At 32.9% G+C, this 25,515-nt stretch overlaps 1 protein-coding gene across 1 annotated transcript in view; it reads left to right on the top strand.

The window, feature by feature from the left end:
- The first annotated feature begins 2,165 nt into the window (after window positions 1-2,165).
- The window catches only part of LOC111064529 (nucleoprotein TPR-like), a 65,213-nt gene continuing 41,863 nt past the window's right edge, over window positions 2,166-25,515 (top strand). The window contains exons 1-15 of the mRNA XM_039429703.1: window positions 2,166-2,555; window positions 6,315-6,477; window positions 7,480-7,701; window positions 9,237-9,396; window positions 10,672-10,846; window positions 14,593-14,817; window positions 15,277-15,455; window positions 16,041-16,253; window positions 17,616-17,717; window positions 19,227-19,373; window positions 19,500-19,655; window positions 20,458-20,556; window positions 21,376-21,690; window positions 23,110-23,382; window positions 25,053-25,269. Coding sequence (XP_039285637.1) covers window positions 2,393-2,555; window positions 6,315-6,477; window positions 7,480-7,701; window positions 9,237-9,396; window positions 10,672-10,846; window positions 14,593-14,817; window positions 15,277-15,455; window positions 16,041-16,253; window positions 17,616-17,717; window positions 19,227-19,373; window positions 19,500-19,655; window positions 20,458-20,556; window positions 21,376-21,690; window positions 23,110-23,382; window positions 25,053-25,269 — 2,809 coding nt within the window. The 5' untranslated portion in view covers window positions 2,166-2,392. The remainder of the gene's footprint in view (window positions 2,556-6,314; window positions 6,478-7,479; window positions 7,702-9,236; window positions 9,397-10,671; window positions 10,847-14,592; window positions 14,818-15,276; window positions 15,456-16,040; window positions 16,254-17,615; window positions 17,718-19,226; window positions 19,374-19,499; window positions 19,656-20,457; window positions 20,557-21,375; window positions 21,691-23,109; window positions 23,383-25,052; window positions 25,270-25,515) is intronic.

Genomic DNA, 25,515 nt, shown 5'->3' with positions numbered 1-25,515 from the left:
TCTTTTAAAAAAAGCCTTCTCTGATTGGTTTTCGTGAAATTAATCATATGGTTTAAATCTAACCGGCTTTGGTGCAACCAAGCTAAAATTTACCCAGTTCAAAGCACGGGATACCCGGTAGTATAGAATATTATGAATCATAGTATTATGCTCAAAGTACTTACGGTATACGGTATATTCAGATCTTTATCAAGTATTTCCAATGTGAATAGTAATCAGTAACGTAAATTTTACTTATAATAATATTTATGCATTTATTTGAAAAAAACTCAATTCAAGTTTATTAAGTACCTTTTAATTCAATAAGTTAATCAAATTTATTTTTTTCCATTTATTAATTTGTACAACTATTATTTGGCTCAATTGATTTATTATTAGAATACGGTAGGTACCGGTAATTAATCCTACTCACTAACATCATTATCAGCATTCTACATTGTTGTATTTTTGTACTTAACTTATGTGTAAAAGTGGAGTCCACTTTATTTAACGGCAGTATTTGACGTTGATTTTGTCTAAAGTAAATTTTTAACAATGGTTATATAAACTTAGTAACTGTATCATTGTCTATCATTAATCGTTCTACAAAGCAGACATCAATTTTAACTCTGCAACGTTGCTAAATCGTTTTTTAACAATGTAGAAATATAATTAATCAACAATATATTTAATATAAAAAATATTAAAATGTATTATTTGGTCATTGGAAAAATACTTCCTTGACAAATAAAATATAATTGATTATTCTTACAGTATCAAGAATAGTTGATATTACCTACATAAGATATAATAAATATCGATATCAGCTATTATATTCTATAATAATAGGCAGTGGCAAGGCAAAAAACGGACCGCTGTTCTCCTACAATACAGTATAATACAGTCATTATCCTATAATACAGTACCTAATATTATAACGTGGATTGCTCACCATAGTCCACTAGGACTAGCAGAGAAAACTCTTGTAGGATTATTTCATTTTCAAATACCTACTTAAAATGACATGCGGTACGGTAGCAGTCTGATTTTTATGATTAAAAGCTATCAGCTTCTACTCAAGTTTGTAGAGCGCTTTCGGACATTGGGCTCTTTTTCAACACTCTTGAATGTGTTGAGTTGAAAACAGCCCAGCGTCCGAAATTGCTCTACAAATGTGAGTAGAAGCTAATCCTATACTATTAATCGAGCAATTTCTGTTTGGATGTTTGTATTTCGCCGGATCTCGAAAACGGCTCTAACGATTCTCAGGAAATTTGGAACATACCGTAATAGGTTTATGATAAAAAATTTCGATTGCACTAGGTCTCATCCTTGGGAAAACTCGCTGAACAACATCAAATGGATAATTCATCCTTGGAAAAACAGCTGAGACTTTCGTCATATGTGGATAATAAAAAAGTGCGTCTGTGGAAAATCAAAATATCTCATCCCCGAAATTCATAAGCTGATGTATAGCCAGCTGTAAAATATAAACACAATCATTTTTAAAGATATTGTGTTCTGTTTATCAATAAATGAAAATAACGAGCGAAGCTCGGTGCCCCGATATTAGCTTTTAATCATAAAAATATACTGCTATTTCATAATTAAAGGATTTGAAATTTATTATTAACAATATAAAATAAGCAGTACGTAATGGGAAGAAATATTGAAGATTATTGTTTTTATTTTATTCCATAGCACTAGCTGTACTTTTTATTTATCTCTTTCCTGATCACTTGAAAATGGCATAAATGACTGAAACATGTCGTGATAAAATATTTTAAAAAAGGGTACTGAGATTTTTATTCTCTTTATATTCACTAGCTGTACTCATACCCTAAACTCAAACATACTACTACTATCATGAGAAACCTGAAATAGCATGTAAAAATGACATAGTTGTTTTCAAAATAATAGACAGAAGATGTTCAAAAGTTGTTTGATAAATTTGAAATTTTCCAGCATTTTGGCGGCAAGATTATGGTGAGCTATGATTGGATAAAATCAGCAATCAGCATAATATACAAATATAATATACTCTCATTACACAATTTTCACTTATTATAGGTAATAAAAATATTTTGAAATTTATTTAGCTCGTACATGTTTTTGAAGTATTTATGGTATTTGATTTAGTGTTTATGATTTTCTATGTTTCGTTTCCGTTGGGTTGGGAAACGAAGAAAAATGGCGAAAGCACTCAAACACGAACACGACACGAGCATCATTGAAATTTCTCAGATCTGTTTGTGATTCTGCTATTTCGGCATAGTGTTAGTATAAATGTTTGATTATAATAATATTGACTGAATACTCAACTTTAATTTTGTAAATGAATATTACAAAATGATAGTTATTTATAAGTTTTCAAACTAGCTGTTTACATTGTTTTGGAAATTCATTCTTCGTAATGGCTGAAAGTGGGGGTCTACAGCTTTCGAAAGCTCTAAACAATGAAGAAATAGAGAAGATTGATTTAAATATTCGGGATAAGTTGGAAAAATTCTTGAACGAAACCTTGGATGATTATCTAACTGCTAAAGCAGTTTACGAAACTTCCAAAGTTCACAGTGGTAAGTTTTGCTTTGAAATACCTATATATTTTAGGTTAGTTTGAAAAGTAAGTTTTCAATTTTTCATATTTCTTTAGTTACTTTTATAGCAAGTATTGTATAAGGCATAATTATATTTTATAGAATATTACTGGAATCTTTCTTCGACAATGTATGAATAAAATTATTGTTTATAGAAAAATTATTATCGAGTTGACTTGTATGAACAGGTCTCCATATTAAACAGGCCTATATTTTTTGAAATTTGAATGCATTGGCCACTAAGGCTCAACTCACACTACATCGACTCGAATCGTACGACTCCAGTTGAGAATACTCCAGTCTCTGGACCTCACGACTTTTTTGCTCATTGTCACTACTTCAGTTCGATGCTACTCTATTCTATTTCCTAACAATACTTTATTAAAAATATAAGATCTAATTCGTCACTAATTTGCATGTAACAAATTTTATAATAATTATTATGAATACTTTTTCTTATCTAATTTGTATTATTGTCTTATCTAAAATTATAAAAAATCACTTTCATAAAACATAACCTCACTTTCACTATAAATACTCGGTAGCCTACTACGCAACTCAAGTTGAAACTTGACCAATATGTCAAATTGTCGCTGGACTCAGTCTCACAGTCGTGAGGTCGTGAAGACTAGAGTGGCCTGAGTGTCACCATTTGAAAACATATGCTGCGTCGAGAAAAGACTAGAGTTGCAGTCTCTTCTTGACTTGAGTCGCGTAAGTGTGAGTTGAGCCGTAAGTCTGAATTTAATAGTTCTACTTTCAACACAATTATGAACTCAGTTTTATATTGGGCACACTACCGTAGAGTCAACTAGTACTACTAGGCTACCTACTATTGATTTTTAAATATTGTTACTTGATTGTATCTATTTTAACTAACCCAGCTCAAAACTATTGATCACTGGTACACCCAAAGTGAAGTCTTATAATTTATAGTTTTATAATTTTTGTACATTTTTCAGTAAATGTGTTACAAAATTCATACCATATCATAAATTAGTCAATTTGATAAAATTATAACAGTGCTAACTTATTTTTCTAGTACTATCCTTTATAGTTTCCTATATAGATGAAGCTTAATCAACCATACTCTCATATATTTGAAAAAAGAGTAAATCCACATCTACTAGCGGTGCATAAGAACTTGCAGCATATAAGAGGGCTATCCAGAAAGTAGATTATGTTTCCGCCTGTGTATGCTAGGGATGGGGCTAGCGCGGCCATTTTGGGGTCAGAGCGTTGCGCAGCTTAGTTGTCATCTAGCTTTGCTAGTGAAAGATTCGTGCTGTCCTCCGTTAAAATACTGTGACGGTTTGAAATGTCTGCGTTAATTGAAAATCCCGCGAGCTGCAAGTTACGTAGCTTGCTACGTAGCTACGTAACTACAAGCTAATAATAAGGTTTATGACTGCAAAAAGCTGTAAACTGATAGAAATCTATCAGCATCTTTATTAAGTGTACTAGCCGTCAGGCTCGCTTCGCTCGCCATATCCGTCTAGCCAGGGGGCTTCGCCCCCTGGATCCCCGATTGGATCGTCCAAAAATGAGATCAGGGGGCTCGCTTCGCTCGCCTGCATTTTTTCATTTGAGCATGCTTCATTCCATCCAAAAATGAGATCAGGGGGCTCGCTTCGCTCGCCTGCATTTTTTCATTTGAGCATGCTTCATTCCATCAGAAAGTACTTCCTCGCTCGATTCAATCACCGATAAATTTCAATTAGGTTAGTGCAGGGTGGAAAACTTCGTTAGGATATTATGAGAATTATTGTACTCCAGTCTAGCCTTTTAAATTTGAGATAGGAATGACGTGGATATCTTACAAATCATTCATTCTCCAACTCTCTCGAGTCTGAAATTTTCCTGAGAAATGCATTGAAAACTCAATGAAAAACTGTAGAAAAAACCCTCCAATTTATCACCGCCATTATTTACTCCAAACCTGTAAAATCAGACTGATTTGTGTAACAAATTTTAACAATTTCGGTCGATAAGATAATGAGAAAGCCAATAATCTAAAAGAACGTTGAAAATCGGCAGTTTTGATATTTTGAAGGCCTCTCATTTAGTAGACCTCAGCGGGACCTCTGTACCAAATTTGAACGTTTCATGTCAATTTGATCTCGAAAATTTGAGAAAACATAAAAAAAACTCCTGTTACTATATCGACGTATCTTTGGCGAACAAAATTCTTCCTCCTCAGCTAAACCTGTTTACTGAATTTTTAAAAATATATTTCTATCAATTATTGAAAAAGGTGAGAAAACGCAGAAAAACTGAGAAAAACATTGGGAGAAAAAACGCTGATTTTGGGCGTATCTTTTATGAAATATTAAAGTCACCTCATGACAAAATTTTTAGACCCTAGCTAAACCTCTGTACCAAATTTGAACATTTTCTGTCTATTTTCTACTACTTGATGAAATAACTGAGAAAACGCTAATTTTGGGCGTATCTTTGGCGTTATTTTAAATTTCTTCTAACACAAAATTATTACACCCCAGCTGAGCTTCTGTAGTAAGTTTGAACATTTTCTGTTCATTTGTTCTCGATAAAGCTGAGAAAGCGCAAAAAACGCTGGAAAAACGCAGATTTTGGGCGTATCTTTGGCGTTATTTCAAATTCTTTCTAACACAAAATTATTACACCCTAGCTTAGCTTCTGTAATTTGAACAATTTCTGTTCATTTGTTCTCGATAAATCTGATAAAAATAAAAAAAAAAAACGCTAATTTTGGGCGTATCTTTGACGTTATTGCAAACTCCTTCTAACACAACATTATTACACCCTAGCTGAGCTTTTGTACTAAATTTGAACATTTTCTGTTCATTTGTTCTCGATAAAGCTGAGAAAACGCTGGAAAAACGCAGATTTTGGGCGTATCTCAGTGCGCCTCTAAAGGGCCAATTGAACACACCTACCAAATTTGAACGTTTTTGGTCCGGTAGATTTTTTGTTCTGCGAGTGAGTGAGTCAGTCAGTGAGTGAGTGCCATTTCGCTTTTATTTATATAGATGAGGACAACATTATCACTAAAGGTGGAGTGCGTCAGTGGGTCATCAGATTCAAAAATGGCCGAACCAATGTTCACGACAAAGATGGAAGTGGAAGACTCAGCATAGTGACTGCCGAACTTGTCGAAAAATTCGATGCTGAAGTCTGTGAAAATTTAAAGATCAAAATAACGGAACTTTTTCGAGTTATCCGTAAATTTCGCGAAGTTTAGGCCGGCTAAAGCGTTTTGATGACTACGCACAGCTGCAATAAGAGGTAACGAATTGATTGAAGACGCAGGCGCCAGAATTTTCCGACGAAGGAATTTCCAAGCTAGCACATTGCTATGATAGATGCCTTAATTTGAATGGTGACTATGTAGAAAAGTAGTATTTGAGTGTGGCTTTTATCTGTATATAATCAAATTTGTTTCCTATACTTCGTTTATTTTTTATTCCAAAACTTTCTGGATAGCCCTCGTATATAGCAAATCTTATAGTAAGAAGTTAAAAATAAAATTTAAAAGTGTCTACTAAGTTAAACTACTATTCCAAGGCAACCAGTGTTTCACCAAACTTTCCTGGACTTTTATTTGAGACTCAGTGAATATATTATCCCAATACTGACATTAAAACCATTGATATTATAGTAGGTAGTTCTTTCTCTAGTAGGTTTAGGTAAGAATACTATAATATTTTTTTATCTTACTTTATCTTGTCTTGATTGAAAACAGTGTATTTGTTTTAGATGAAAAAATAACAAGCTTGAGTAATGAACTTGTTGAAACAAAAACCGCAAGGAATTCTCTTCAGAATGAATTGGAACGTGCCCAAGATGAATTAAAAGAACTTAGAGCAAATTATTGTGCTGCTAAAGAGGAATTGGCAAAGTTAAATGAAAAAGTAAAGAGGTAAGTATTTTTTTATTTCAATTTAGCCTGCTGGGTATTGCAAATTTAACATTTAAACTTGCTTCTTACTTATTTTGTTCTGTTTTTTGTGTTTTCATACCGTGTTTTATTGTCCAAATATTTTATTGGTTTCTATCACATTGACTGGCCTTTTATTAAATTTTAAACTTTAAGATTCTGTAGAATTGAACTTATTATTTTACAAATACAGCAATTATATAAACAAAACAACATACAATATAATTCCATGCATGGGCCAAAGCCTGTGTTCATGAATGATTTACATCATCACATTATTAACTGTCAACAAAAGTAAAGCAAATCCTATATCATGTAATAGAGCTACTTAAATTGTTAATTCATAGGTATAATGAAATAGTACCCTCTTTTCGAAGCTTTTTTTTATATAGACACATAAAAAACAAGTTTTGGCTTTGTAAGTTTTTCCCAAAATTATTATTTTTTTCTAGTAAAAAATATCTTTAAATTATCTTCTTCAGCAGCTTAAATATAAAATGGGTCAGCTGCTGATGAAGATAATTTGAAGATATTTGTTGACTAGATAATAATAATTCATTTTGAAAAAAAAATTAATTATAAAATGTTTGGAAAAAGGGTACTATGTAATAAATTATTTCTATATAAACTAACATATACTACATATTTGATGAGATAATCAACTGTTAATATTATATATAAGATGTACTGAAATAACTTGAATCACAGTTATTTGCTATAGAAGGCGTTGGAAAAAGAGAGTCGGCAACCCTGCAGTCCTATCATTTACACTGACTCAATAACGGGAATCTCACTAAGTTTTGCTATTTCATTCTAAGCTATTCTATTCCCTTCCATGTAATGCTATTCAATTCACTTGTATGCTATTGTATTTATATTTATTCCATTTATTTTGCCAAAAACTGCTCTTTTTCCAAATTTTATAAGCAGTAACATTCCCAAAAGATATAGGTTACATTTCACATTGATTGTTTGTGTTTGCAGACTGGACGAGGAGAGCGTGAAGCTGCGACATGAGCGCAACGTGGCAGTGGACGAGCGTGTGGACGCCGTGCAGATGGTGGGGCGTCGCGACGCTCAGCTGCAGCGGCTCCAGGAGGACGTGGCCACGCTCACCAAGCAGCTCGACGCCGCCATCTTGGCCAAGTGTCAGGCCATCGCACAGCTCGACAACCTGGACGCTCTCAAGATGGAGCTCGACTACAAGTCAGTGCTTACTTTCAACTTAGTAGTCGATTAAAAGTATGTCAAGTGAGGTTCACGTTATAAATATAGCTCTGTCTTCTAATTACAGAGATGACTGTCTAAACCAGCGTTTCCCAACTGTGGGTGTCCACGACATATAAACCGAAAATTTAGGGAAAGTACGGTATAATTAATAGATCAAAGACATAATCTGATGCCAAGGAATAATCGTCTTGGAAAAGTAAAATCGATTGCACCTCTATCTTAGGTTATTGAATCAACCTGACATATCAATCAGTATCAGTAGTACTAGATTTCAATCAATATAAGTACATTATTAATATCTATTGTGCACTATTTTTCAATAAAATCGTTCTCATAACTTGTGTCCAACAACGGTTCAGATTGCATAATTTTATTCGAGGCTTGCTTTGTATCTAAAGTGTGTCAGAAATATTTTCCACGTGTTAGTATCAAATCTACATATGACCAGTAGCGTAACGTTTCAAACCGGGCCCCTCGCAAAAAAAAATCCGGGCCCCTCTTCTAAAATCGTACCACCTTTCTCCAGCCCCCTTCTCCCTTAATCCCAAGCATTAAACTCCAATGTGAACGTACATCTTTCATGAGTGAATTACATAGCTTAGTTGAAAAAATAAAACTTTTCTCGATTGAATTCTACAATTTAAGTCAAGAATTAGGTTTTAAGCTACAAATATAGAATCCAACCTTTAGAGCTAGAACTAGAGTTAGTAAGTAGTATCTAGTCTTAAGATTCATGAATTATTAAAATAATAATTTATAAAAACCTTTGATTTGATGTCTCCTACAAGCCTCCAAGTTCTGCAATCACTGTTTTCTGGGTACAGTAGCACCTTGGTTCTTTTTCCCACATGTCTCTTTTCTCACATGTTTGTATTCTGATTTTGCACTTGAGAAGTACAAGTTTCAGGTTTTAGTAAGAACTTTACATTTTTCAAGGTTTTAAATGAGAGTTCGGTTGATAATGTTATTATTTATTTTATTGATTTGAAAAAAATGTTCAGAAGAAATAGTAGCCTACCTTTGAGTTGTAGGATTTATACTTTTAATTTATTCTGTCGTCTTGCTTTTTGAGATGCAAATATTCTGATAACTCCATCGAGTTCTATTTCTACTTGTATTCTCTTGATATTAATTTATAACCAGACTGATAACATTGTTCTATTGCATATTTCTTCTTACACAATGAATGAAACCTGTCATTTTCCACAATAAAACTTCTGCTTTTTTATCAAAAGTTACTTCCATGATTATTTAATTTTTCTTTTTAAAGTATGCAATATATAATTATCATTTCGGGCCCTAGCCCGGGCCCCCTAGACCGGGTAATTTCATTTTTTCAGAAAACCTATATTAGCCTACATATTATCCGGGCCCTAGCCCGGCCCCCCCCGCGCCGCGGGGGCAGCGGGGTTGTACGTTACGCCACTGCATATGACTTATATTGTTAGTTATTTGCTTGTTTTTGAATTATCAGCATCATAATAATATAAATATGATTATTTTCTGAATAGAGAGAAGCGTCTGACCAAAGAGAAAACTCTTCTTCTGGAACAAATTCAAGGACTGAGTGTTGATGTTGCAAAACATAATACGGAAATGGTCAATTTGAGACGAGAACATACTGCCAACGTTCTCCTTCTCCAAAGCCAACTGTCTGAGAAAACTGAAGAGGTATGTTTCGAATTTTCCCCTCTAGCTGAAGTGATCCAGTTTCTCTTCGACGATTGTCCTCATTTAGGTCATACTTGTATTTGATTATTCTTATAATTTTCCAATTTTGCTGAAATATTGTGCTTCAAGACTACGGTATTTATTTATTTCTTCATTTATTTACTTATTTATACGATATGACAATTTCCACTGAGTCTAACAAGACCCATAGTGGTACAAAACAACACTGTACATGAATAAACTATAAGTATTGATGTAAAACTAAAATTATAATAGATGAGCACAGTAAAAATTAATATAGATTACAACAAAAACAAGATAGAAATAGAGAAATGAGAAGGAAAAAAAGGAGAAAAAAGTCATGCAGTTCGTGAACTCATGCAAAAATCATTATCTACATTTCATAAGTAAGTAGGTACATTTCATACGATACCTACTATTGTGTTGAATTTTCCTGTTTTATTTATTTATTGGATAGAGCAAACAATATAGGCTAATAGTTGGAAAAGAAAAAACAGGCTATTGCCCAAAACTTCCATTATTTCCTAATTTTGTCTAAAATCGTCCAAATATTATGTAGGATATGTCCATTTCAATTTCTACACCAAATCATCAATCTGAAATTATAAATTAGAATAAAACAAACAATTTCAGATTTTTTTTAGAGTTCGAAAATATCACGTTCACCATAGCTAAGATCCAAAGCTTCTAAGAGAATTGTAATGGGACATTTGTAACTTGATTGAAACTTGTTTATCCGATCGTATTTTCAAATATTATTTTACACCCCCTATAAGCTCAAAAAGTACACTCAACACATGCTTCAATTTGAACATACTTGATTCTCTTCTGAGCGATTGCTCAGTACATCATAAGCAAAGCCCACATTTCCTTGGGTAAATTTTGACTAACTCATAATATTCATATAATGATATTATAACATTTATATTTAATGGACATTAAATTTTCATTCTCCCCTTATCATCCAACCATTTTAAGGCTCTAATCATCCTTTGGTATTAAAGGTTTATTTATTTTTTAATATAGTCCTACTGTGTATTGAATCTTTGAAATATTTTCTTGGTATTAAATATGTTGAATTTATATTATCGGCATACTAAAAAAATATCAAACATCACACTTATTGAGAAGATATAATAAGATGTAATGTGAGAAAATATAAAGATAGCATATTAGATGTAGCTATTTGAATTTGTTATAGGATATCTGGTCAAATGCGGTTATGTTTATATTGATAGCAAAATTTGTTCACAGTTACAACAATCTCAATCTAGCTGCGCGCGTTTGAAAGAAGTTAATCAAGGATTGACTAAAAGAATAGAAAATTTGACTGAAAATCTGGTTGCTCAATGTGAAAAAGAAACAAAAGCTAATGTAAGTTACAGTGAAGAAATCAAGGCGCAGACAAGGATAGCAGATTTGTACAAAGGTAAGAAACTATCATTTATGAGTTATAATTATTGATATTGTTCACTAACTAAATTTTTAAAAATTGGGTGCTTCATAATATGGAATACAATACTACTCCTGTCTCAAGTATTATTTTTTATTCGAATTAAATCTATTTGAATATTTTACGTCTGCATTGATTGCATGGCATGTAATTACCATGCTCTGGTATGTGTTTTACCTGTATGATGTAATAATGCATTTTAGAAATTAGGTTATTATATTAATAATTGATTATTTTTCAATTTTACAAGTGAAAAGAATATTATTCCATGTGGTAGAAAATATGATAACATATACTGCTCAGTTTGATCTAAAATGGAAAATTCATTTATTTTGATACATAAAGAACTTTTTTCATTTGGGGTCTGTTGAATCTGTACAAATGTAATTCATATTAAATTGAGACTATCTAAGTGTTTCATTTGTAAGCTATGGAGAAATATAGAGAACTATCAGAATATTTAATCTTAATTACGGAAAATTTGCATTAAATCATGAAAAGATATATTTCTTGGCTTATATAATAATATCGGGGCACCGAGCTCCGCTCTGGAGTACAAAAGTATATAAAATTTATTACGAAAGAAGAAATTATAATATATTTATAGTTCATACAGGTTCTATCTAATCACAGTGGATTGAGATTAATTCCCAGAGGAATGAAAAAATTTCTCCCACAAAAGCATGTTAAATTTTAATCCAAATCAGAGAAGACCATTTCAAAAAGATCTTATCAGATTGGTTCTACTGGAATTAATCAGGATTAAAATTTAACCGGCTCTTGTACAACCGGCACTAAGTACCTGATTGAATGATTACAACAGTTCAACAGCTGAGTCATAATTTTGTCTCAGTCCCACACACATGCACTCGCTCACTCACTTCCATCATCGACAGACGTCAAAATCTCAAGCTGTTTTTCTAAGGACGTATGAATCCTTTTAATTTCCTTCAGCGAGTTATCCCAGGGTTGAGACCTAGTGCAATCGAATTTTCATATCATAATCCTACTTTGTTCCAAATTTCGTGAGAATCGTTAGAGCCGTTTTCGAGATCCGGTCACATACAGATATATAAACATCTAAACAGAAATTTCTCGTTTAATAGTATAGGATATTTGAGATATATTTGATCGTTATTAGCAAGAATCAATTATGAATAAGTTATAATTTTTACATAACCGCTAGACTGTGTATTCCAAATTAAGGTTTAGAGCAGTTTTGGGCGAATGCCTGTTGTTTTTACCTAGAATTGTATTTGTATATGAATAAATAAATATATACATCAGATTCACCGGGTTAAATCACATCCACATATCTACTAAAGATGGCGGTGGAGAGAAAGAAACTTGGCAACTATGCCATCCTATCATCTCCACTGACTTGATTACTTGAATCTTACCCTTAGACCAGTTATAGAATAGACACGCTGGGAAGTCTAGCCTCTGAAGCCAACATCTACTGCCAAATCCACCCATCTTGACGTCACAACAGTGACGTCACTCATCGTATGGAAAACTTTCAGATTGTGTCTATTTCAGATTCATGGTGTTTTTAGGTCATTTTTAGCTACGGGCAAAAACGATATCGGTTAAGTTATAATGTGTTAAGTGATATCGGCTTCAATGTAATAATGCATTTTAGAAATTAGGTTATTATATTAATAATTGATTATTTTCAATTTTACAAGTGAAAAGAATATTATTCCATGTGGTAGAAAATATGATAACATATACTGCTCAGTTTGATCTAAAATGGAAAATTTATTTATTTTGATACATAAAGAACTTTTTTCATTTGGGGTCTGTTGAATCTGTACAAATGTAATTCATATTAAATTGAGACTATCTAAGTGTTTCATTTGTAAGCTATGGAGAAATATAGAGAACTATCAGAATATTTAATCTTAATTACGGAAAATTTGCATTAAATCATGAAAAGATATATTTCTTGGCTTATATAATAATATCGGGGCACCGAACTCCGCTCTGGAGTACAAAAGTATATAAAATTTATTACGAAAGAAGAAATTATAATATATTTATAGTTCATACAGGTTCTATCTAATCACAGTGGATTGAGATTAATTCCCAGAGGAATGAAAAAATTTCTCCCACAAAAGCATGTTAAATTTTAATCCAAATCAGAGAAGACCATTTCAAAAAGATCTTATCAGATTGGTTCTACTGGCATTAATCAGGATTAAAATTTAACCGGCTCTTGTACAATCGGCACTAAGTACCTGATTGAATGATTACAACAGTTCAACAGCTGAGTAATAATTTTGTCTCAGTCCCACACACATGCACTCGCTCACTCACTTCCATCATCGACAGTCGTCAAAATCTCAAGCTGTTTTTCTAAGGACGTATGAATCCTTTTAATTTCCTTCAGCGAGTTATCCCAGGGTTGAGACCTAGTGCAATCGAATTTTCATATCATAATCCTACTTTGTTCCAAATTTCGTGAGAATCGTTAGAGCCGTTTTCGAGATCCGGTCACATACAGATATATAAACATCTAAACAGAAATTTCTCGTTTAATAGTATAGGATATTTGAGATATATTTTATCGTTATTAGCAAGAATCAATTATGAATAAGTTATAATTTTCACATAACCGCTAGACTGTGTATTCCAAATTAAGGTTTAGAGCAGTTTTGGGCGAATGCCTGTTGTTTTTACCTAGAATTGTATTTGTATATGAATAAATAAATATATACATCAGATTCACCGGGTTAAATCACATCCACATATCTACTAAAGATGGCGGTGGAGAGAAAGAAACTTGGCAACTATGCCATCCTATCATCTCCACTGACTTGATTACTTGAATCTTACCCTTAGACCAGTTATAGAATAGACACGCTGGGAAGTCTAGCCTCTGAAGCCAACATCTACTGCCAAATCCACCCATCTTGACGTCACAACAGTGACGTCACTCATCGTATGGAAAACTTTCAGATTGTGTCTATTTCAGATTCATGGTGTTTTTAGGTCATTTTTAGCTACGGGCAAAAACGATATCGGTTAAGTTATAATGTGTTAAGTGATATCGGCTTCAAAGTTATAATGTGTTTTGAAAATAATAAGGTACGGTAGCCTACAAAACTAATTTATTGTCATGCTGCAATGAGTTCACTTACATCATAACCAAGGATAATATTACAGTTACAACTTACAATATTTATGTGTATAAATTTCAACTTACGCATGAAAAGATATTCCACTTTTTTCCTAAAAATTTCAGTGCAATTATATGCTGCGCAGGAGATTACCATTTTCATAAATAATAATTACATAAATAAATAACAATCTGCTATGGAAAACAAGCTATGTTTAACAACAATGTAAGTTAAACACCACAAACACTTACACAACAAACTCAAAAAAGTTTTCTATTATTAGAAATAGAAAGAAAAATAAAAATCTTAGTACCCTTTTATTTTCTATAATTTCTATACGATGCGTGACCTCACTGTTGTGACGTCGAGATGGGTGGATTTGGCAGTAGATGTTGGCTTCATCGATTTTCAGTATGAATATACAATGGGACGTGTCTATTCTATAAATGGTCTAAGATCTTACCTAAGTTGGTGTAGTTATTGTTAATCTGTGTTAACATCGAATTTTTCCGCTCTTAATTTTTTAATTCAAAATTCCTAACATTTAATAATACTTCTTAGTGTGCTGTTTTTTATTGTTTCCATGATTAATTGTTGCAGGTTTGAGTGAGGAAGCAGCTAGTAAGAATGCTGAATTGATGCTGGGAGTGAAAGAGTTGCAAGATATGTTGAAAGATGCCAGTCAACAGTTTGGAGAACTGGAGACCAGTAAGAATCAGGAGATAGAAGAGTTGAAAGTGACTGTGGCTAATAAAAATGAGTGTATCGCTCAGTTGAAAAAAGAACTAGTTCATGCTAATGATCTAGTGAAAGTTGCTAAAGAAGGTATACCTCATTCATTGAATAATATAATTATTGAAAATTGACTTTCTGTTGTAATTGCCTTCAAACTCGACTTACATTGACATAAGCTAATGTATTTTGTTATTATTCTCTATACAGTATCGCCTCCTTCTATAAATCTCTCTTTCTCATTCATTTTTCTATTCAATTGAATACAATTCAAAACTATTCAATTTTATAAATTCCAATTTTCAGATTTGTTCATTCAACCATTGCTTAACATTTACCATTATTCGATCAAATCAACTAAAAAGATATTAGCCTACTTGTTTGTTATTCACTCGTAATTTGTATCGACTTATATAGTTATCACTTTTTGAACTCACCACGATTCTTGTCGATCGTTTAATTTCCTTACGATGTTTAATATGATGTATACATTTTTCATATAATTATTATCTATCTGTTTTTAACATTAGTTCATTTGATTATATGTTGTAGAATCGATAGATTCAGTTTTGGAGAACTTGGCGCCTTCGGCAGCCGCGGCGAGTCGCCTTATCAAGTCGGGCATGACCCTGACTCAGATCTACTGCCAGTATGCCACCGTCTCCGAAGAACTCATTCTCGAAAAAGCCAACTCGAAGAAACTCAACCTCTATATCAATACTATTTTGAAGGTGAGTGACACCTTGTGCTACTATTCGCCTTCATTGCGAGCATATTTTTCATCAGTTGTTATGTTAAATTATCCTTGTCTAATAACTTGATACTGTTATGCAATTACGATAGTAAATATATGTTGAGCGGCTTATACACAGGGAAAGTAGAGACAGAAACTGGCGGCTTATACACAGGGAAAGTAGAGACAGAAACTGGCGGCTTATACACAGGGAAAGTAGAGACAGAAACTGGCGGCTTATACACAGGGAAAGTAGAAACAGAAACTGGCGGCTAGTCTAGAGAGCAACTAGACTACAATACTACCCGTGCAAAAACACCGAACATCTGTAGGGAGCTTCCCCCATTTAGGGATCTATAGGTACTCTGGAGCGTATGTTTTTTAAAAGTAGGAATATCACCCCGCGAACCATACCTTGCCTATATATATATATAGTTTCAAAGTCACGGAAGCAAAGCTACGGGACGCGTATTATACACAGGTAAAAAATGATCTAGAATTCCATAAGTTCAACTTGTCAAAAAATTATTTTTTATACATAAGAGCATTATGTCTGAAATTCAATCATATTCTCAATTTCCAGGAACTGGATGAAAAAGCACCTATATTGAAGAAGCAGAGAGAAGACTACGACTATGCAATGAATACAGTTGAAACCATGACTATTAGAATTGATGAAATGGAAAACGAAATTGCAAAACTCAGACATCGAGCTCACGAAGCTGAAAAGACTGCCAACCATCATACACGTGAAAACAAACGGCTCAGCGACACTATTTCCGACCTTTCCAGACAGGTAACCTTAACTATATCTTAACCTGTTGCCTAATTCATTTTCATTAGTAATCTATACTATAATAAAGAGACATACACGTAATACACATAATACACGTACGGGATAGGAAAATTATGTTTGACGCATCATCACGTCTGAACTACTGGACTGATTAACTTGACATTTTGCATATAGATTCTTAATTCGCAGATGATGGTTATATGCCTATAACTAGTTGATTATTCGTTAGGCTTATTCTCGTTAATCAATTAATTATACTTCAATATTTAGAACAAATATATTCAATTTCTTACACAAAGTTTACGAAGCCCAATCAAATCTAGTTTCTATTGTAAATCCCCGTCCATCATTCAACAAAGCAGACAGCGCCATCTCTCTCCCGCTTTGCTCTGCCGTCGGATCGTCCTTCAACAATGCAACACTAATAATGAATGATTATAGTTGTTGATACTTTCAATATCAGCATGGAACTTTTAACACTAAATTCAATCTATCCTTTGAACAGATCCTTGCGCAGCACGGGTTACCTGCTAGTTTAGCAATAAAATTAAGAAGTAATTATCTATCAATATTGATGCAATTGGCTGGTATTTCGATTATAGAATTACTAAACATTTTGATCTGGTTTGTCCGATTTTCGAAATTAGCAAGCTTTTATATTTTAATTATGGTCGTATCTTTATTTGAAGAAACTGAATTGTTGATCCATGATTTCTGAACGTCATAAGCCGTGTCCACACTGAACAAATGTTCTACAAACATGTTTGTTGAAAAAGTTTGGGAAAATTTTATTATGTTTGACAAACAATGTCAATGTTTGCCCGTGGCCAGTGTGGACGCGTCACCAAACAAAATATTTGTAAGTGGAAAGAACAGGTTTTATGTTTCACAGCTGTAAAACAGCTGTGAACACTGAAAATGTTTGGAAAAACAGTAATTTTTTGTTTGACAAACAATGATTGTCCAAACTTTCTAAAATGTTTGTCCCTGAGATCCTCAAGAAACATGTTTGCTGAACATGTATGTCGAACATTTTTTCAGTGTGGACATGGCTTAAAACAGGATGAAAATTGACTTATGATGTTGAGGAAGTTGTCTGTAAACATCATTTAAAGTGGAAAAAATGAAATTGCATTTTTCATTTGAACTGTATTTTAAATCCAAATAATTAGTACAACACTCTTATTCGTGTGTTTTTTTGTCAATTGTATGTGTAGTTTCTTTCAATTTCCTACTTTAGTCGCGACTAATTATTATATTTTTGCAAAACATTACAATTCTTATGGTGTAATTTCTAATAATGATCACTGTATACTAAACTCACAATTTAAAAATTATTTTCAAGAATTTCAAAAATTTCAGGTCTGCTTCCTGCTGAAGGAGGTTGAAGAATCTAGAGGAACAGTTGTCCCAATGCTTGATTCTCCACAACGATTGAAGGCAGACATGAATACTTCCTTGGATGTAAGTATGATTGTGTTCTGTCCTTTAATGCAATCATTCTAAGTTCCTTATTATCAATATTTTGTATTATAGATGTTAAACTTTTGATCTTGTTTCTTCTGTTGCATGAAGATGCATGAACAAACTCATTTGGAAAAATAAAAGTTCATTTGCTCACCGTTTAAATGTTTGTGTAAATTTGTGTAACTAAATAATATTTGCATTGTATTAAAAAAATGTTGTAAATGCATTTAGGGCCGGTTTCCGAGCTCGGGATTTAGCTAAGTTCTAGACTTGAAACAGCTGGAGTCAGAAAATTAGCTTTCCGAAACCCCGGGGCGTATTCGTAGTTTATAATCTTTATTTTCTCATTTCTATAATATTGGAAACGTTTTTCCCCTGACGAAATGAAACATTCCTAAATAATTCAAAAGAGCTGAACATTTTTACACTATTTTCTCTTCATTTTATTCTGTGTTCAATTTTCTAGTTTTTAGTTTTTCGAAATCCAATCTAAACATGGACTACGACTACGCCCCGTTTTGGTAAGCCAATTTTCTGACTCCAGCTGTTTAAAGTTTAGAACTAACCTAAATCCTTAGTTCGGAAACCGGCCCTTACTTTTTTATAATACTTTACAATTATTGGGTGTCTTGATTTTGATTGGTTGTGTTTTCTGTTTTTAAATTTGGAATGTTGCGATATTGTTGAATAGGAATGGAACTTTTTTTTAATTTCCTAGACTCGCTCATTGTAATGAAGGTAATAAATTGGTCATTGTATTCAGATCCATTTTTAAGTACTACTTGTGTCATTCACCATATTTGGAGTTATCCAATTGAATATCGTTATTGACTAAAGAAAGAGCAAATGATTATCTTCCACTCCTCAAAAAAAACATCCTTTAATTATTATCCTTCAGTTTAATCAGCCTACATGTATTCATACATTATTCTTACCGTACCTAGCTTGGCCATCTTTGGGAGTGAAATAATTTATTTGATTTTAAACCATATCCCAGATTTATATAGATTTTTTAAAGAAAAATGAAACTTCAGTGGCCGATTCATATCAGTATTGGTTGTCATACATTCTCGGTATAATAATTACATACATGTATTATCTATAACATTTAATTATACTTAATTATTCACATTGAATTGTTGCATTACTTATATTACCAGTGCCACCCTAGAGTCAGTGCTCTATCATTGAACTCTATCCTTTGCACTGGAACATTAAATTAAGTGAAATCTATTCATCGGATTCACACGCTATTTTAGACTGAAGGAAACAAATGGATGGTTGATCATTACTACTTTTTTTAATTTTTGAATCTTATATAAATTCTAATTGTTAAATTTTCAATCTTCTGTTGGTTAACCTTCTTTTGTGATCCACTTTCCATGACCTTATGTTTTCTTTCATTCTAAAGAATGCTTACAATATTTATTTTGCATGGTTCTAAGATTAGAAATGTAGTTTGATCGCAATGAATTGGATTATAGTTGTTGATTGATGTGTTGACAGGTGATATCAAAGCACCTTGTAACATTCAGCGATATTCAAGAGCTGCAAACCACAAACCAGAAGCTGCTCGCTGTTATAAGAGAACTGAGCAATAAACAAGAGCAGGATGAAAAAGAAAAAGAGAGTGCAAAGATTGAAGATCTTCAGGTGAGCTAAACTACTGCATTGATATTCAGAGAAAATTAGTGTTGTGTAATTAGTCCTTTTGCTACTATTGTATCTTTATAATCAATAATGTTTTTAGTTTTATTAATACTTGATTTTGTGTTTCAGAACAAAGTACGATCGTTGGAAGAGCTCTACAATGAGATGATGGACAATGACAAGTATACAAGAAAAGCTTTGGATGTAGTGAAGGGTCAGCGTGATACTTATAAATTACTCTTCCACCAGCATGTACAAGGCAAAAACGTCAAGCTTCCTGATGATGTGAGTTCTTATCAACTAGTTTGTTAGTTTAAGATTGTATTGCCAGTATTTCCAACTCAATAATATAAACTATTACCTACCTCCTTTATATGGTTGTAGGGTTTGGTTAATAAGACTTGATTTCATCTTCTCAAAATTTTATAGCTGCGTTGTTTTACAGTATAATGTTTATTAAAATGAATTTATCAAGTAATTTTGAATCAAGAGTGATCGTAATATTATAAGCATTTTTGATACTTCAATTACTGTTGGCACTGCATCTATTATAAAAATTTAAATCATATAAACCTTATATATGCAGCATACTAGAGTATCAAATCAAGTCATTTGCAGTCGTGATCTCTATCATTTTAGGGTTGTGTGGCAGAGAGGACCAGTAGTCCTAACTCCACCCTAATAAAGGCAAATAATCAATCAATTTTAATTTGTATAAGATCTGAAAACACCACAACTTGGATAGATGAAATGTTACATCAGCTCAGTGTAATCTCAATTACACGTTCCCCTTCATTCACATTTTAAATCAAGGAATACACAAATGAGAGATAAAGGCAGGTTTAAAATACATGACTTATTTCATGATACATAAGACTCACATAATTAATAAAATAAATGACAGTTCAGTGATAGCTTACATTTGGATTTCTTGGAAATAATATATATAATTCTCGCTTTATCAAATTAATATTTATTGTATGATCGATTATTTCAAGTTATTAACATTCTTATTGAAGTAATGAATTCAACAAAAAGAGATATTTGTTTGTTTAGCAATTTAGAAAATATTATCTATTTTTTTCAGATTGAATCGGAGAAGATGGATGAGTCAAGTGATGACGTAATAGCAAGTCCATCGCCTGTCAAACCCAAGCCAGCTCCCCAGTCCGATTCCAATAATGAGGTAATGAAATGAGTGTTTTAAATAGTTATTAGTTGAAATATTAGTGTCTTGTAACTGTACAATCAACACCTTGTTTTTTGTAAACTTACTTCAGAGACTGTTAATTCCACAACTGTTTGTGAGTAATTGCGTGGATCAAATGCATCTCCCCTCAATGGATATGATTTTCATGCACATTAATTCAAAACCAACCATTTATATGTATACATACAAAGCTGATTAATAAAACAAAATAATGCAATTCAAGTGCCGGTTGCACAAAAGTCGGTAACATTTTAATCGTGATTAATTTCACGAGAACATCTTTTCAAAAACGTCTTCTCTGGTTAGTACTCGTGAAATTAATCACGATTAAAATTTAACCGGCTTTTGTGCAACCGGGCCTAGAATATAAAAAACAATGAAAAATAATGATAGAGGAATTTTAAATCGGAATATCTTGTATTGATAGAGTGATACTTATTTTTAGAATATTACAGTACCTAAAAACTTGAAAGTAGGCTATTTTATTACACACATACATTCATTCATTATTCCAATAAACACAATTATTCTTGAAAATAATTTCTACTGATTGAATGAGCCTTTCATTATACCTACACTACCTTGTAGTAATCAATGTTCTAATTTCAAATGCTTGTTCAATTGGGTAAAAATATATAAACTAAAAAGAAAAATAAGATGAGGTTATAAAACATTCAATTTCTATAATTGTTTCCAATTATAGTTGAGTTGACTTTTCATAAATCACTAGAACTTTGCTCTATAAAATGATTTTATGTGAAAATTATGTAATAAATAATTAAATAAAAATTGCAGGTGCAAAAGAAGTTGGATGAGGCGAACACCAATCTGCAAAACCTGAAGCAGGAATTCGAGAGCTACCGGAAAGAACGCGCCACCAACGAGAAAATGCTCAATGAAGAACTGGACCGCTATCGCACTGATGTGCAGAATAAGATCAAGCAAATCAGTGCACTGGTTTCTAGGGCTGAATATGCCGAGCAGAACTTCAAGACTCTGCAGTCGAATGCGAACATGTATAAGATGGAAGTGGCTTCCTTGCAAACTAAGATCAATAGTTATACCTCTATCACCGGCAAGCAGGAGCAGACTATAACACATCTCAAAGACGTAAGACAATTTTTCATGACTTATATTCAAGTTCAGTAATAATAGAAATTGAAATTGAAAATAAAATTGAAATTTTTCCTTTTTTAGAATACAACTTTGACTTGAACTTTTTGAATAATTATAATAAAATGTGTTGTTAGCTTACACTTTTACAACAGTACTCACGATTTTTTTGCTTGTTGGACGCGTCTCAAAAAGAAAAGACAAAGGAAGAAACTTTTTGAATGATAAAACCATTGAAAATTATCGAAATCACATTATGAATAACAAGGGTTACTTTTGGTAATAGAAATAAAATGTGAATAATACATTTTTTAGAAAGAACCTTCTACTTAATTAAAATAAGTTTCAAGTTTTATAATTTAAAAAAGTATATTGAGTTTAAAAAAAAGTAAAAGTTGTTTCATAAAAAAGGGCACTATTTCCATTTTATTTGTATTATAACTAAAAGTAGCCCTTGTTATTCATGATTAACCTTTAATATTGCAGTTGGCAATTTAGATATCATTAATGGAATAAAAACTCAATATTTCTTTTTCCACTTGTATACAACATTGCTGTTGATACTACTTGAAAACACTGTTGAAGAAGGTTGGACAGGTCTATTGAATGAAGATGTTGATCGTGTACAGGTTGCTAAACAGCTTCTTTCCTATTGGACAATACAAAGCTGGGGCATTGAAACCTCCACTTCTCACGCCACCTACATTCTCTGTAAAAGTCTGTCTGGAAATTCAGTATTTTTGTGATGATGTGCAGCTCTGCAAAGCTCTTGTGTGATATAGTTTAACACAATTTGTACTATTTCATAATTTTATGGTTAACTTTATTCTCAGTAGTAAGAATAGTAAGTTTCTATTCTGTCTCAGTCTTATCTAAATTTTGGCAAAATTTACCTATGATTTGATAATTTGAATGTTCAATGTAAGATCTGTTAAAATTCTCCATATCCGCTCGCAACGCTCACATAACAAGATCTATCAACAATAATGTAATGAACATGAACGGGTTTTCTACTACAAATTCTGATCATTTGAATTCTAGAGTCCAAATTAGGGTTATTTTTCATATATGTTCTTCAAATGATTTTCAGACGCATTAAAACAACATCAGCACCAATTCTAAGGCCCATTAGCTCAATAACAGTCCAACCAAAGTTTAATTTTTTGCAGAATTAACTCAAGCTTTGTTAGAATTATTTTAATGTTTTTGAACTATATGAATATAGTAATTGATGTGTAGATGAAAGTTTTATTTAGTTATTAACTACCATTAAGCATACGGGTCTAACAGATCCATTCCTCTATTTGTATATTTTTAATCATAACACATTCCACAGTAAAACATAAATTAATTCTGACAGGATCCATTTCTTTATTTGTATATATAATATTTTTTCATAAATTTTCTATTTGACAGGAAGCACTGAATGCAAACAGTAAGCTGTGCAGAGCAGAAGTGATGCTTGAGAACCTGAAGAAGGAGTACCAGCTGCTGAAAGAGTCAGAAGCGAGGCTGTCGAAGGAGAGAGAGATTCTGATGCGCGAGCAGCACGGCCAGCAGATGTTGCTCTCCAATCTGAACATAATCAAAGCCAGCATGGAGCGCATGGAAGTCGAAGGAAGGGTCAAACTAGAATCTCGTCTCGATGACGCCACTAAAGAATGCTCTGCCTTGCGTCAAAGATTGCAGGTAATTTCAGTTCAATCCACACTTTTGAAAACATTTTCAGTAATGTTATACTTTATATATTTTTGTTTTGCATGCAGATTAATTCAAAATGAGTCGTTCAAAATTACATTCAATGTCTTCTTCGTGGTTTTTTTATCCATGAAGGAATTTTGTATCTTTCAACATCTTAGCCAAGATAACTTATTTTCAACACTCTTAGGGCCAGTTTCCGAGCTCGGGATTTAGCTAAGTTCTAGACTTTAAAAAGCTAGAGTCAAAAATTGACTTTCCGAAACGGAGCGTAGTCGCAGTCCACGTTCAAATTTAATTTCTAAATACTAGAAAATTGAACACAAAATAAAATAAAGAGAAAATAGTGTAAAGATTGAGCTATTTTGAATTATCTTGGAATATTTCGTTTCGTCAAGGAAAAACGTTTCCGATTATAGAAATGAGAAAATAAAGATTATTATAAAAACTGCGACTACGCCCCGTTTCGGAACGCCAATTTTCTGACTCCAGCTGTTTAAAATCTAGAACTTAGTTAAATCCCGAGCTCGGAGGCCCTTAAGGTCGTCACTCACCTACGTGTCTTCGGAAGACTTAGCTGTCCTACCGCAATAGCTGTCGATACGCAATCTGTCCCGTTTACACCAGCGTAGCTTAGCTTTTAACATTGGGAGATAGAGCGGCTACGTCTTCCGAATACGTACATATGTTTAGACATGTGTCGCTAGGTGTGTGACGATCTTTAAATTATTGTTAAATTTTATGTTTTGTAAAAATTCATATTAGAACCAACGATTTCAACTGAAAATAGAAAGAAATGTTTTAATTAGTTTGGATAGGGGTTAAAAAAACTAGAGAACGTTGAAAAGCTTATACTCTCTGTCCCGAAAAAAATCATTCATTCGCTGATTATGTCATTTGAATGATTTTAATGAACAATCATGATCGAGACAAAAATCGAGGATACCGGTATATGAAACCAAGTTGAAACTTTCGTAGAAGTACAATCTATGTTTCAATTCAACTTGTGGATGATTAGATTAAGTTAAGATTAGATTAGTTCACATCGATGTTGATAGTTGTATTTTAATGAATTTCATTGTTGATAATATTAGCAACAATAATTAATTTACGTTCAAAAGTCAAAGAGGTTTTCTACAAAACGTGGCCACTGTACCACCCACGTATTCACAAGCTAAATCGAACAAATATTATTTGTACCTGTACCTTTTAGCTTTACAATACCTTGGTAGACGTTGGGTCTTCATTTTTTGGGTGAGTCTGGTCTCTTTAATTTCATCATTGATATGATTTGCTAAGGTATTATGAATATTGCTTTGTTTATTCATTCATTTTATTTATCGACAATCACAAATTATTATAGCCTATTATACAATAATATGATTGGGAGAAGACAACAGGCAAAGCTCAAAACTGTCTTTCTCCAAAATTTGTATGAAGAAAAGTTTCTGGAAAAGAATGATGTTATGTTTTCACTTTTCAAGTAGCCTACAATTTTCACTCCAAAACTCACGACTAAACTAGAAATGTTAAATTATGATGTTCAAAAACTAATTAAAAAATCAAAATATTTCACTCATATCTCTACTAGCTGGAAATTTTTGAGTAGTTTTCAAAATATTGAGCCAGAAAAGATGATTTGTTGATGATTGTGTGAACAGGATGAGCAGGACAGATTCCGCGAGCGGGTGGATCACCTGGAGAAGCAGACGGCGCTGGCCAAACAGCGGCAGGCGGAGGAGGAGGAGTTGGCTAAGGCCGTTCGACTCGAGTTGGATGAAACGAAGCAGCAGCTGCAGGAGAAGCAACAGCAACTCGAACAGATAAACAGCAAGATGCGAGAAGTGAAGCATACCATTCTGCCTGATCCCTCCACTGGTCAGTGCAGTGCCCATATGTGTTAGCTTGAAATTTAATCATAATGGCTCGGTTACACGTACTTCTTTTAAATTCAACCGTAAGGAAAAGCTGATTAAAGACTTTTTTCGCTTCTCTCATTGGTTTTGTTAAAAGACGTCATTATTAATGACAGATAAATCTCACTGTCTGTGAGCCTTTCTATGTTCGTATCAAATAAATAAATACACGAATAAAATAATTAGACGTACGTGCAACTGGGAGAAA

Source organism: Nilaparvata lugens, chromosome 5 (genome assembly GCF_014356525.2).
Source record: "Nilaparvata lugens isolate BPH chromosome 5, ASM1435652v1, whole genome shotgun sequence".
NCBI classification, from domain to species: Eukaryota; Metazoa; Arthropoda; class Insecta; order Hemiptera; family Delphacidae; genus Nilaparvata; species Nilaparvata lugens.
This window is presented reverse-complemented; position numbering and strand designations above follow the sequence as displayed.